The sequence below is a fragment of the Rutidosis leptorrhynchoides genome, chromosome 7, assembly GCF_046630445.1.
Source record: "Rutidosis leptorrhynchoides isolate AG116_Rl617_1_P2 chromosome 7, CSIRO_AGI_Rlap_v1, whole genome shotgun sequence".
Taxonomy (NCBI): domain Eukaryota; kingdom Viridiplantae; phylum Streptophyta; class Magnoliopsida; order Asterales; family Asteraceae; genus Rutidosis; species Rutidosis leptorrhynchoides.
Window position 1 is genome coordinate 6,323,377 of NC_092339.1, and position 15,442 is coordinate 6,338,818.

The following is a 15,442-nucleotide window of genomic DNA, read 5'->3' on the forward strand; positions in this document are numbered from 1 at the left end:
TAATATATAGATTAATAGTAACATATATATATATTTATTTTAACAATAACTTAATTATACTAAATATCATTTTACATTTTAAATTAAAGTATACTTTATTAATTCAAAATATTATATAAATATATATATATATTTATAATTTTATATATATATATATATATATATATATATATATATATATATATATATATATTTACAAACAAGTGTTCGTGAATCGTCGAAAATAATCAAAAGGTCAATTGAACATATGAACATAGTTTCAAAGTTTTCGAGACTCAACATTACAGACTTTGCTTATCGTGTCGAAACCATATAAAGTAAAGATTAAGTTTAAATTTGGTCGGAAATTCCCGGGTCGTCACAAATAAGACCATCCTAACTCAACTCTTTTAAATTGACTACATATCCAATAGAATGATACCCTTGAGTCGTGTTGAACAACCCCATTGAAATACTAATTCCAAGCAATAAAATTAGTAGTAATAAAAATAATTATTTACCTCATAAATTCCATCTGATATGAGTGCCATATTATGAGCATATTGGATTCTTGAATTGAAGTCACCGCTTCTGTTAGCGGATTACCAAGCATATACCCCTAAATAATAAAAAATAAAAAGAACAATTTAAGTATAAAACCATTAATCATGTTGTGCAAGTTAAGAAAATGAAACTTTCGAGTGACGTAAGTCAGTCATACTTTGATGTTGATCTGTGGCGTTTGTCCAACTTCATTACCTACAAAAAATGAAAACAATTAAGCTAAAATCTACAGTACATATATAGTTCTTACTAATTATTTATTACAAGTACCATTAAACATTTCTTCAACCATCATCGGAAGCACTATCCCCATGTAACAACTAACAAACCCTAGTTTTTTAGTTATCCTGCACCAAAAAAACAAAAATTAATTGTTACTCACAAATATTAGGGATAATATGCTGTAAAATTAAAATTAACAAATGAATACAGTTTTAAATAACCTACAGATTCTATCATCAAATATATAATACACTGAATTGCGAGAGTAAACAATTTCAAAATTCACATCAAGATTCCATATCAAATTTCAGAAAGACGCACAGTTTATATTCTATCGAAATTTCTTGTTAAAAAAATATTAACCTGAGATGGTTCAGCGGTCTTTTACACAGAAACGGTTGGATCGCCGTAATTTGGATTTGTGAGAGAATGAGGTTTGGAGTTACTTTGATTTGTAATTTGATTGTTTAATTGCAAGATTAAAGAAACTAAATGGTATAGATTGATGACCTAAAATGGCTTGCTGCCTTGTTGCTTGCGTCGCCACCGGATCCAAAACATACCCTTTATTTTTAATGATCGAAGCAAACGACCGAACACCACCCAAGAATCAGGCAAAAGATACTAAAGCAGGAGAAACCCTAAATCAAAAATATCGATTGTTACCTGTCGAGTTCACCGATTGGGAGAAAAAACCGATAATATCCTTATACACAAAATGGGGAAAACAGAGAATAAGATGATGGAAGCAAGGTTATGAAAAGACCCAACCTTCGTTAAACCGTCTCATAATTTTTCTTCTTCTTCTTTTATAACAATTAATACTATACTATTTAAAACGAAGCCATGATGATGTTTTCCAATTATCTTTAAAACACCTGCTAGTACAAATGACTTAAACAACACACTCTACAAAATTTAAAACCATTTTTATCAAATCCGATTACATAACCAAAAGACACTAATAAGTTTTCCGACAAAAGATCGAACTACTTACCCTTGCCGCCATCATGCGAACCTATAAAAATAAAGTCAACGAGAGGGTAAGCTAATGCTTAGTGAGTGAGAATATACTACATACATATATATGCATAAAATGGACACGCCACACAATAACAATCAAATAGCACATACCGGAGTCCAAGCATAAGGGCATTTGAGTAAAATAGCCCTTTTAAAGAGCTTTTTTGTGGAAAGCAGCTCACATAGGCTAAAAAAATTAAAAAGAAAATGTAAAACCTATTATAAATCATTAAAAAAAAATTCAGAGGGACAAAAAGCACTAATAGTAAAAAATGAACCAATAGGATAAGCCAATATAGATCAGCACTAATAGTAAAAAATGAACCAATAGAATAAGCCAATATAGGTCTACATTTAGAAGATAGATAATGTATAAACTTGATCTACATACATGATCAACATGGACAAACCAATGGATTATGAATAGGATGTGGCTCAGACCTCAAATGTAAATCTTTTTTGCTTTTAAAGAAAGAGCGCACGCGCGCGCGCGCGCACACACACACACACACACACATATATATATATATAACGGCGAATTTGCATTAACGGATCATTTCTTTCAACGACTCTGGGTTACTTGGCAACTAATCCCAGAAAATTGGAGAGAAAACCTTCCACCCCCAGAAATTGAACCTGGGTTGCTTGGCAACTAATCGCAGGCCCTTCCACACTGAAGCTTGATACCGTTGAAGCAAACAAATATTACAACTTCGTAGAAGTTAGTTGTCCCATAGTATATTAGACGTATAATATAACACCTACGTACGTATTCTATAAATTACACTTCCATCTTCAAAACTCAAGAGCGCTGTCATGAAAATGTAATAATTCACAACAACAACAACAACAACAACAACAAAATCCAATCCCACAAGGAAATTTAAAATTTATACAACTAAATTCCAAAACTCTGCATTTTTATGGCCCTTAATGGCGGGTAACACTTGTACAACCTCCAGCACGGCAAACAACTTCAACTAATGGATGTTGATCAGAGGCGGATTTAGTGTATTAGAGGGGGGGGGGGGGGGGGGGGGGGGGGGGGACGCCCGCCCCCGGTGGATTTCGAAATTTTAGTGCAAATTTTTTCGGTTTTTCGATTTTGCCCCCAGTTGAATTTTTTTTGTGCCCCAAACCTTTCATATTTTGTCCCAAAATCTCCATATTTTGCCCCAAAACCTTCGTATTTTGCTCAAAAACCTCTAAAGTTTGCTCAAAAAACTCTATATTTTGCCCCAAAACCTCTATATTTTGTCCCAAAAAAAATTCTCACGTTTTAAAAAAAAATTCGCCCCCGGTGAAAAAAATTTCTGAATCCACCACTGATGTTGGATGTCTTCACTTATATATGATCTTCTGTATCGTACAGAGGTAGGTTGGCCGTTGAATGTCTTCACTTGGATATGATCTTCTGTACCGTACCGTACAGAGGTGATTTCAAATCATTGCAGTTGTGAAGGGAGGGGAGTTTAAGCATGTAAAGTATTTAAATACATTTGAGTTATAGAAAGAAAATATATATTTACGTGTAGTATGTTTAAATTGTAAACATCAGTTTTTGGATTTACTTGGATTTACAAAATCCACACCTGTATCAAGCAAAATCTAGCAAAGATTGCGAGTGGGAGTTAAATACAAGGACTTATTCTTGTTGCTGATTAGTTTTGTCAAAAAATCTGTTGCTCTGTAAGTTTACTTGTAACAATGTCTGAGCTTTATGTCTAACTAGTTTATTAACCGGTGTTTACACGGTTCTGATGAAATACATATGTCCTCCGTCTCACATTAATAGTCTTTAGACAAGAAATACAATATTTACGAAATATCATTATCACACTGTATTAGGTTCATGGGTCAAAATCCCTAACCACCTTTTTTCTATAAAAAGGGACAGAACCCAAAGAAAAAATATCATAAAATAAAAATGAAATGCAGATGCCCGATGGAACGTTTTTATTGAATGTTTCAAACATATACAATTAAATCCTCTAAAATGACCAAAAATTATCAACAACATAAAACATACCAATTCCAATACCCTAATGACTAAAAAGTTTTGTTTGACTCATAAAGTCAAACTATGCTCAAAAATGCTCCAAAAGTCTTCAAAACTCATCCAATTCTTCACCGATTTAACATAGGCCAAATAACCCTGAATTATGATCCATATCATATCATCAAAACTATACCCGGCAATCAAGACCCATACCCAAAAATTTGAGTCCATTTGGTCAATCATTTTGGCCTATTTGGTCTCGAGAAAACAAAGGGAATGACTTTAGTACATTAATATATTAGGTCTGTTTAGACCCGTTGAAACTCATTTCCAACCATTATACAAAATTTTTTAAAAAACAATAAAAAATTAACTTGAAAAAAAGATACTTGTTTTAAAAAATAAAAAAATAAAAACAGTTGAAAAAAATTTTAAGAAGAAATTTTGTAAGTAAATGTGGGCACACAGCCCGTTTCGACCCGACCTATTCAACCCGTTTGAATTTTGAGACCCGTTCGACCCATGACCCGTTTTGACCCAAACTCATTTGGATCTCGACCCAACCCGACCCGTTTTCCAGGCTTAATCAAAACCATTTACATTCACATATCTGATGATAATCCAGACCAAAGCATTGCTAGTTTGATTGAAAAAAAAGTCAAAATATCCACAGTGTCTAATTTCCTTTCCACAATCACCCTTCTAAAATTCATCAAAATTATATCATTTTTTCATCAACATTCAGGAAAGCTCCATACCATCTTTCAACGTCATATGATATATCCAGATTTTGAATGCTTGTAAAATATGATTATTAATGTTATTATTGGTTGAATTAATATTCTACCATGTGACTATATAACTTTACGTGTTGGATTTGGGTCTCCGTTATGCTTATGTAACCCATATCTGTTATCTGTTATTATGTTTGATTTGAAAAGTAAATAATTTTGAGAGGTATACCATCTGGAATTTCAACACATGATAATTATAATAATCAGTAATTTTGTTATATAAATCATTTAAGTTAGGATATATCTGGTATTTAGGTTGCTCAATTGGTTAGCAGGCAACATGTTAACACCTAAACGTTAGTAACTACTCATATTATTCTGAAGCCAATAGTAACTCGTGACTACCAAGTACTACAAATGAGTCGGTTAACCAATGAGAAGGTTGGGCTGCAGAGTGTAAATTTAGTTTTAGGACATGAAAAAAGTAACGCTTGGCCTACTACTTACAAGTAAGTGAAAGAAAATTAACCAAACAAAATAACCTTCCATCTCGACTGCTACAACATCACATCGCGCAACTTAGTCCAGGAACCCAATGATCTTTTTCAGTTAACTGAAAAAAAAAAAAGAGTGAATGCCAAATATTGTGTTAGACAGAGTCAATAATTGCAATTCAAATACATAACAACACAAAAATCCTTAACACATAACGACCAGACTTAAGACTTTCCATATCATTGAACAAATCGAACATGGAGGGACAACCGGCAGAATGCGACGGAAAAAGCAGTCTTTACAGCCTAAGATTCTTCCATGGGTCATTCATACATATGTCAAATATAGTTCAAAATTATATTATATCATAAACAACCAAGTTTTTATGGTGTTGAGATTCCCACTTCCATAATTCTTAACAGTTTTATTCGATAACAAACTCCACTCCTACACACTTAATCCCTAAAGAATGCTTTTTATAAGGGTTGTAAAATGATCATGAGAATTGACTGCTTTGACTTTTCACCATTTGCATATCACAAAACCATATAGTCACAGCTCACAATGTGACTACTTATTCAACTAAAGGACTATAATCAAGATCAGAATAGCATATAGCATGCAGAACTAATATAGGGGGATCATTTATGCAACATTTTGGAAACTTTTAAGTATGGACTGCTAAATACATGATCTGCTATCATTTACGGAGTATCATTTATATGACAAGAAAGAAGTGCTCATTTGTGTTGGTACATGATGATGATAGTATACATTATAGTTTAACATACTGGATACTTTGACTAGTATTTCATGACAAGGCGAAAAAGTGATATTGTGGTTATAATATTACTTCTTTACATTATAACATTAATCAACATTAATAACAAATTAACTCCTCACTGACCAAATATTGGAACATCTTTTCTTGAAAATATACAGCAAAGTAAATTAGATAGCTAAAACTATATACTTGATTTTAAACGAGATATATGTGCGTAATATTTGGAAAATCTGAAATTTGATCATCATTTATTAGTATAAAACCTAAATTTGCAGCAGTAAAATCGAAGTACCTCGGAGCATGTCAATCAACGGCAGTGCAACATCATCGACATCTTCATCACCAGTATCATCATTCGTCATTATAATCATCTCTTCGTCGTTGTGAACATCATTATTGTCATTGTCATCGTCATCTTCGTCATCGTTATCAGCGCCATCATCATCCTCATCATCATCTTCATCTTCTTCATCGTCATCGTCATCGTCATCGTCATCGTCATCGTCATCGTCATCGTCATCGTCGTCTTCGTCTTCGTCTTCGTCATAAACCTCGTCATCATCATCGTCGTCATTGTCGTTGTCATCGTCGAAGTTAATGAAAATAGTATTAGGCTGATCAATCAGAAGTAACGTTTCCGTGAGGTATTTAGCTGTGACCACCCTCATACCGTTTTTAAAAAACTCAAGATCAGTGAACCGTTTAGAGTTTGGTCTGTAAACTACAAATCTTTCTCCTTTGGATGCTGCAAACTTTAACAATATAGGTTCTCCATTCTTTCTAAAATCTAGTACACAAACAGGTTCCTTAAAGCTAAAAAGTTTTTCAAAAGTGTTTGGAACACCATGTTTCATTATCCATACATCATGAACACGTCGATTGCCCTCTTGTTGAATATCAAGCAAAGCAAGAGAATCCATTCGGTTGCGGAAGAACAACGTGTATGAATGTGCTAAATTATCTGGTAGGTATACTTCTCCAATTTTTTCACTAGTGAGATCAAATGTTATGACCATATTTCTTTCATTTCTGGTTCTGTTACAATCATCAATAGCTAGAAAATAGATAATCCCATTTATAACTACTTGATCGCCAGTCAAGGTAATTGATTTACGAGGCTTATTGCAAGGTATAGTTCTCCAAACCCCTGAGCTTACAGTATAAACCTCAATATCCCAATCGATGGAAATTTTGACAAGCCTAGGATCACAACTGTCAGGGCAAACTCCGAAACCAACAACCCAATATGAGTGTAACGTATTAGGAATCGGTATAACAATGCATCTCTGAATTAAAGGATTCCATATATAACATTTCCTAATCATATTATCAAATAAACACAATAATCCGTGAGAGTAACTAAGTACCCTCAAATCCTCAACATTCAGGTGAACAGTCTCAGGAACAGCAATAGGTACCTTGTTTTGGGGAAAATTATCATTATCATTATCACTAATCGAAACGAAATTGTGTTTATATCCGCAATTCATAATTGTGTACCATGCAAATAGATGATGATGCTGATTGTAGCGGACACTGTGTCTAGTGATGAACGCCGGGCTTTTGAGGATGGCATTGAATTGTTTTGAAAGCAATGTGCACTGAATCAATAACCTAATCGGGAGATGTTTTATGATTTCAACTTGAATCTCGAACGGTATGTTATCAGGTACTCTTAATTCTGAGTTTAAGTCTCTGGACATTTTGGATTTTAGGGTTTCGAATTTTAGGGCTTTAATTTGTTGAAAAGTGATTGATCGAAGTGTACAGTGTTTGAGAATGAGGAACTGGTTTGTGGGATTGGCCCTAACGAGTAACGAGGTCTCCGAAGCCCAATTTACTCAACTTTTAGATTCTTGTGTTAATGGGCCTGGTTCTTCGTAGCCCACAGTAGGCTGGCCCACTCAGGCCCTGCTATTGGGGTCCCTTCTTTGCAAAATATGTTCAATGCAGTATCGAGAAAGTGGCAATTGGTGTTTCTAGTTTGAATTCCAATAAAGGCATGGCTACTTTAGTTTCGGGTTCAGTTTCGTGTATTAGAAATAATGTCGACATTAAGAAGATTAATGTTCATGGTCCGGGCAAGGTGGAGGTTTGTAATTCCTTTGATCTCAACATCGAAAGTGATTTCCCTTCTATTCTTCAAAGTGTAGGCAAATGTGGTTCTTCATCAAGCAAATTTCGCTAGTTTTTTCGACGAGGCCGCGAAGGATTTTAAAAATTATTGGGTTGAAGCTAAGGTTATTAATTCAAAGACGGCCGGTTCCTAAACCTAAACCCAAAAAGACTAAACCTTGGAAAATCCACAGGGGGAGTTGAGAAACTTTAACGTCGACGACATTTGAAGCTATCACATCGGGTTTTTTTTTTTTTAAATCTTTTTTGGTTTGTTAGACAGCTTGAGGGATTTAGTTCATTTTTTTATGTTAATGGGTGTTTGTTTGAGTAGGTCTTAGGCTGCGTTCGCTCAGGTTTGACAACTTGTTTTGTTGCAATATAATTTTGCTTTAGTCAGTTGTACATAAATTTGTTACCTCATGTGAAAATAAGTTTTGTATATGGATTTCTTATTCAAAATTACAATACGTTTGTAGCAAACATTACAGTAGTCACTTATTGAAAAGCAAGTATGTGATTCTATATATATGCACAATATTTACAACATGAACAGTCCAAGCGTTACACCAAAAGTACTTAAACTGTGTCAAAATCAGATTTAAATGAAAACAATACACAGACAATTTAACACAAATATAAACCGAACAGTTAATTAGCCGATTCCAGACCTTGTATATGCATTTCTTGTTTAAATTCGTGTGTTTTACTCGCATAATTACTCGCCAACTAGCCAAATCCTAATTCCTCAAACACAAAGTACACCGCAGAAGACTCAAAAAGCATAAGTTTTTGAATAAGGAAACAATATACACTAGTAGATGTAACATTCATCAAACATAATGTAGCCAAAGTAATTAATCTATGATAACATGATACAAGTAATGAAAAAAAAAAAAAAAAAAAAGTTGGGATCATAACCATTGCTAGAAGTAGCCAAAATATGATAAAGCCACGATATGTCCAACTAGTCCGGGTCCGGCTCGCGCGATGCGGCAGAGGCTTTTGGCCTGCGTATTCATATTTAACGTAGCTTTATGTATTTACAGAAGGAAAATGCTCCATGTGTTAAGCGGCGTTGTTGGTGTTGTCGTCTTTACAGTTTTTTAAAATCTGTCCGGTTCGAACGTAGTTAGTTTCGTTTTGTTGATAAAACTAGGTTTTGAGCCCGTGCGTTGCACGGCTACTCAAAAACCTTTGAAATTGTAATTGCCGTCCAAATTAAGTTTTCAATGCTTCCTTGTCATATATAAATTAAGATCGGAGATGGACTTTAAGGCGTATGCAACAATAAACAATAACCGCATGTAATAATATGTGCTCAGTTTCATACCAATCACAACAAAATAAAGAACTGCAACTACAACTGGATGCCCGAGGAGACATTTTTAGACGGTAACGTTCCATATTAAATATGTGCAATGACAACCTTCAAAATAAGTAACACCAAACCAAAACTAACAAAGGGACTTAAAATGCAAAAAGTAACCAAATTTTGACTTTCAATAACATTGTCTTCAAAATCATCTTTAAATATCAGCTTCACAGCCATAAAATACCAAAGCCCATCATATTATAATCATCAAAATAACATATTCAAACTCGATCAATTGACCTAAAAAAATTATTTGACTTTTAAACCTCAAATTACCCTCACTAATTATAATTAACTGTATGAAACCAATATCAGCATGACCTGGGCCATGATTCATATCACCATACTCACTAATTTTCATAGCATACGAAGACTAACTCTATTATCAAAGCTAAACCATAACCATAAAAATACCAAAAACAAAATTTTGACTTACACAAGTCAAACTATAATAAGGAAAAAGGAAAATTAAGCATCACATACCAATATACCATTCCCTTCTTGATGTCATCTCCTTATAGCAAAACATTTCCAATACCCACACAATCACCACCATGATCAGTGCTGGCATTTGTTATTGTTCTTCAATATCAGCAAAACTACGTATCTTCCGGTCTTCTCAACACTTCTAATTCTAAGTGACAGTTGTAATCGTTATATATCCGTCTGCCATCGAACAATCTATATCAGAAACAAAGCAATTCATATAGTAGATAATAGACGTGTTTGACATTCACTTTAACTCAAATAGTTAATAACAACTGATGAGTATACAAATTATAAAAAACAATTTGATAATAGTTTTTCAATTCGGACGACAATGCTAGATATGAAACCGTTTGATTACAGCCTTTGATTTTCCTTATTCGTTGATCACTGATAATACATCGTGAATATTGGTCGTGAATTTTGGGTTTGTAGGGTTTGTTTGAGGTTAGTTAGAGATATCTTAGAGATAAGGAATAGCGATATATATTTTAAAAAGGGAAGAGATATTGTTAGTGAAAAAAGAACTCGGCTCTGTTTTGTATATATTTTTTATATTAATTGCTTTATTATTTAATTTCTATTGATTATGTATTTATCTCCTACAAAACGTTTTTATTTATCATTTTTATTTAATAGATTATAATCATAATCATTCACAATTTGACAAGTGTAAAATTCACTTGTCATTCAACCCTATAAATATGGTTTTGTTGACAATTAGGATAAACAATTCTCTTTTTTATATAAGTATATAGATTATTTCGATTCTGACGGTGCTGGCAAAAAATATAACTCGCGGCGAGCAGGAAAATACGGGTTGTCGTTGTTTTTAACCTTTTTTAAAAAGTGTCTGTTTCAAACATACTTTTTATCGTTTTGTTCATAAAATTATTTCGAGTATGACGCTCATGTCGAAAAAATTTAACTCGCGGCGAGCGGAAATATACGGGTTGTCGTTTTGTTTAGCGTTTTTTGAGAAGTGTCCGTTTCGCGTATAGTTAGTCCCGTTGGGTTCGTAAGATTTTTTCGAGTTGAACGGTGGTCTCGGAAAAATTTAACTCGCACCGAGCGAGAAGATAGGGCCCGTTATAAATTTGGGTGGAATAATTTTTTTTTATTTTAATAAAATTATATATTTACACTTTTTACCTCTGAGAAAGTGTAAACTTGAGGGACCGTTGTGTAAATGTAGCCGAAGTTAAGGGACCGGTTGTAATGTAAACGCAAACTCAAAACTACAATCGGTTTTAACTAAAACTACGAATGTTCCCATCACAATTAGTATATAAGAGTTATTTTAACTAAAACTACGAATGTTCCCATCACAATTAGTATTAGTATATAAGGGTTAAAATAGAACCACATGCAAGAACATCAACAATATTGTATCCACATCAACAATGTCGGTTTGTGGCGTTTTTTTGTTTCGAGCCATATGGATTCTTTGTATTGGTTTAGATCATCTCGTTATTTTAGCAACAACAAAAAAACAATATTTTATCCAACTGGATACTTAAAAAATGCTCCAAAAGTCTTCAAAATTCATCCAATTCTTCACCACTTCAACATAGGCCAAATAACCCTGAATTATCATCCATATCATATCATCAAAACCATTTACTCATCTAATAATATTCTGGACCAAAGCATTGCTAGTTTGACTAAAAAAAGTAAAAATATCCACACTGTCTAACTTCTTTTCCACAATCACCCTTTCAAAATTCATCAAACTTAAACCAGTTTTTTCACCAACATTCAGGACAGTTCCATACCATCTTTTAACATCACCAGACAGCAGATCCATATAAAAAGCTTATTTATAACCATGACTTAGAAAGTCAAACTTCACCAAACCCGCAGAATGATCCACATGTTGAAACCAAAATATATCCACCTATCTCTAATATACTTGATACAATAAAAAAAACTCCCACAGATCGACTTATTTCCAGCCATTTTCCATAAACGAACTTAACACTAAACATACGTTGACTATAAAAGTCAAAACCATCATTAACATTATGTAGAACCATCAAATAGGTAATCCATCTACTTTTTCAACTTTTATTCCATTATATCAGCAATAGAGATCAAACATCAAAAACCACCATAACCAAACAAAAGACAAACCAGAACACCAAATCATCATATTAGCCATGAAATAAGTAATCCCTATTCCCTAACCACCTTGTCAGTTTTGTATTGGGTTTTAGGTTGTGTCGGAAGTTGACACCCCTACTCGGGTCGGTGGATTGACCTGCTTACCCAAACATGAACTGAAATGTTAAACGCGTTGGAAGTCTGAGAATCTCAATCATAACATGTTAATATTGATTTGGATCACTAGGAGATAAAAGAGAATCATCTTATCAGATTTTAAATGCTTGTAAGATTTGATTATTAATGTTATTTTTGGTTCAAGTAATATTCTACCATGTGACTATGTAATTTACGTGTTGAATATGGGTCTTTGTTATGCATATGTAACCCATAGTCTGATTATTATGTCTGATTTGAAAAGTAAATAATTTTGAGAGGTATACCTTCTGGAATTTCAATTACATGAAAAATATAATATGTATATCTTTGTTTATATTAATATTTGTACTGATATTCTAATTAATTAACTGAGGATATATTCCATATTCAAGTTGCTCAATTGGTTAGGCAGCATGTTATAGCAAAACAAACACCTTAATATTAGTAACTACCAGGTACTACAAATGATTTGGTTAACCAATGAGATGGTTGGGCTGCAGAGTTTTAATTTAGTTTCAAGTTAGAATTACAGAGTCAATAATTGCAATTCAAATACATAACAAGACGAAACTCCGTAACACGCAATAATCAGACATTGTGTATCATTGAATAAACTGAACATGGAGGAATAACCCGGATAATGCAACAGGAAGATCACTCTTTACAGCCTAAGATTATTTCAAAATTAATCCGTACAAGCGTCAAATATAGTTCAAAATCATATTATTTCATAAACAACCTACTTTTTAAGGGGCTTCTTCTTTCTTCGACCATTTTGAACCAAACGGGTATGGTGTTGAGTTTCCCACTTTCACAATGCCTAACAGTTTTCTTCGGTAACAAGATGCACTCCTACAAACTTGATCCCTAAAACATGCTTCTGATAAGGGTTGTAAAATGATAACGAAAATTGAGTGCTTTGACTTCGCACCATTTGCATATCACATTAATGTGACTACTTATTCAACTAAAGTACTATAATAAAGATCAGAATAGCATATAGCATGCAGAACTAATACAAGGGAATCATTTATGCAACATTTTTGCAACTTTGGAATATGGACTGCTAACTGCCTGATCTGTTATCATTTATATGACAAGGAAAAAGTGATGCAGAAGATATCCATTATAATTTCACATACCGGATACTTTGACTAGTATTTCAGGACAAAGCAAAAAAGTGATCTTGTGGTTAAAATATTACTTCGTCACACATTTATAAGGAATTGACTCCCCGCTGACCAAATATTGGAACATCTTATCTTGTAAAAGAGATAATTGTGTATAATATTTGCAAAATCTGGAATTTTATTATCATTAGTATAAAACCTAAATTTGCAGCAGAAAAATTAAAGTACCTTGGAGCATGTCAATCAACGGCCGTGCAACATCATCGACATCTTCATCACCTCATTCGTCATCGTGAGCATCATTATTGTCATTGTCATCATCATCCTCATCCTCATCCTCATCGTCATCGTCGTCGTCATCATCATCATCATCGTCATCACCGTCATTAATGAGGATTGTATTCGGCTGATCAATCACAAGTAACGTTTTCGTGAGGGAATTCGCGGTAACCACCCTCATACCGTTTTCAAAAACCTCAAGATCAGTGAACTGTTTAGAGCATGGTCTGTAAACTACAAATCTTTCTTCATTGGATGTTGTTAACCTTTTCAATATAGGTTCTCCATTCTTTCTAAAATCTAGTACACAAACGGGTGACTTAAAACCAAAAAGTTTTTCAAAAGAGTTTGGAACACCATCCTTCATTATCCATACATCATGAACACGCCGATTGCCCTCTTGGTGAATATCAAGCAAAGCAAGAGACTCCGTTCGCTTAAAGATGAACAACGTTTCTGAGTTTGCTAAAATATCTGGTAGGTATACTTCTCCAATTTTTTCACTTGTCAGATCAAATACAACAACAACAACAACAATACCCAATCCCACAGAAGTAGTTATGATCATATTTCTTTCATTTCTTGTTATAGATATAAAATAAATAATCCCATTTATAACTACCTGATCGTCAGTCAAGGATTTTGATTTACAAGGCTTATCACAAGGTATAGTTCTCCAAACCCCTGAGCTTACACTATATACCTCAATGTCCCAATTGATGGAAATTTTGACAAGCCTAGGGTCACAACTGTGAGGACAAACTCCAAAACCAACAACCCAATAATGTGAGTGTAACGCATTAGGAATCGGTATAACAATGCATCTCTGAATTAAAGGATTCCATATACAACAATTTCTTTCTATATTATCAAATAAACACAATCATCCGTGAGAGTAACTAAGTACCATCGAATACTCAGCAATTTCGTGAACAGTCTCAGGAACAGTAATAGGTACCTTATTTTGGGGAATATTATCATTATCATTAATCGAAACGAAATTGTGTTTGAATCTGCCATTCATAATTATTTTGTACCATGCAAATAGATGATGATGCTGATTGTTGCGGACGCTGTGTCTAGTGATGAACGCCGGGCTTTTGATGATGGCATTGAATTGTTTTTAAATCAATGTGCACTGAACCAATGATTTAATCGGGAGATGTAATATGATTTCAGCTTGAATCTCGAACGGTATGTTATCAGGAATTTTTAATTTCGAGTTTGAGTGTGTGGACATTTTGGGAATTAGGGTTTCGAAAATTACGGCTTTAATTTGTTGAACGGGAAGATCGAAATGAGTTGTAAGGATTCAAAATGCTTTAGTTGGGGTTGATTTGAACGGATACGATAACTTTGTTGAAAATCCTTGTGATTTGCCCTAACGTCGTCTCCGAAGTGTTTGAAAATTGGAGATGGTGTTTGAGAATCATGAGATGGTTCCTGGGATTGGCGCTAATGTCGTTTCCGAATCCTAATCTGCTACACTTATAGAATCTTTTGTTAAGTTAATGTTAATTGTTAATGTTAATGGGCCTGCTCCTTCAATGGATGGTGGGCTGGCCCATTATGGCCCTGCTGTTGCTGTCCCTTCTTTGCAATATGTTCAAGGCTGTATCGAGAAAATTGCAATTGGTGTTTCTAGTTTGAATTCCAAAAAGGGCAAGGCTATTTTAGGTTTGGGTTCGAGTTCATGTATTGGAAATGGTCTCGGAATTAAGAGGATTAATGTTCATGTGTTCCGCGCGAGGTGGAGGCTTGTAGTTCCTTTGATCTCAACGTCGAAACTGATTTCCTTTCGGTTCTTCAAGTGTAAGCAAATGTGGTTTTTCATCAAGCAAGTTCGCTCATTTTTTCGAGGAGGTTACGGAGTATGTTAAAGATTGTTGGGCTGCAACTAAGGTAATTCGACAACATTTGAAGCTATTGCATTGGGTTTTTTTTGTCTTTTTTTGTTTGATAAGAGTGTCTTGTTTATTTATAATGTTTGCTTTT

At 33.9% G+C, this 15,442-nt stretch overlaps 1 protein-coding gene and 2 long non-coding RNA genes across 4 annotated transcripts; all 3 read right to left on the minus strand.

Annotated features, from left to right (window-relative positions):
- Positions 1 to 500: 500 nt before the first annotated feature.
- On the minus strand, positions 501 to 1,566 carry LOC139856826 (uncharacterized). Its single transcript, XR_011762195.1, has 4 exons — positions 1,129 to 1,566; positions 814 to 890; positions 701 to 738; positions 501 to 598 (listed from the first exon to the last, which is right to left on the minus strand). It is a non-coding gene; the product is annotated as an uncharacterized lncRNA (long non-coding RNA).
- A 2,207-nt stretch (positions 1,567 to 3,773) lies between these two features.
- LOC139858547 (putative F-box protein At1g32420) lies at positions 3,774 to 7,546 on the minus strand. Of its 2 annotated transcripts, XR_011762993.1 has the most exons (3): positions 6,093 to 7,546; positions 5,029 to 5,134; positions 3,774 to 3,943 (listed from the first exon to the last, which is right to left on the minus strand). XR_011762993.1 is itself a non-coding variant. In XM_071847382.1 (2 exons), exons 1-2 carry the CDS (start codon positions 7,501 to 7,503, stop codon positions 5,127 to 5,129), a joined length of 1,419 nt encoding a protein of 472 aa, XP_071703483.1. In that variant the 5' UTR covers positions 7,504 to 7,546; the 3' UTR covers positions 4,202 to 5,126. The 2 variants fall into 2 exon arrangements, 1 of the variants encoding a protein (XP_071703483.1); XM_071847382.1 differs by lacking the exon at positions 3,774 to 3,943 and having other exon boundaries at positions 4,202 to 5,134.
- A 1,141-nt stretch (positions 7,547 to 8,687) lies between these two features.
- On the minus strand, positions 8,688 to 10,309 carry LOC139858086 (uncharacterized). The gene is made up of 2 exons (XR_011762807.1): positions 9,774 to 10,309; positions 8,688 to 9,028 (listed from the first exon to the last, which is right to left on the minus strand). It is a non-coding gene; the product is annotated as an uncharacterized lncRNA (long non-coding RNA).
- Between the last annotated feature and the right edge of the window lie 5,133 nt (positions 10,310 to 15,442).

Excerpts from the sequence above, each read along its gene's own strand:
- LOC139858547 (XM_071847382.1), bottom strand. The coding sequence starts at position 7,503 with ATGTCCAGAGACTTAAACTCAGAATTAAGAGTACCTGATAACATACCG.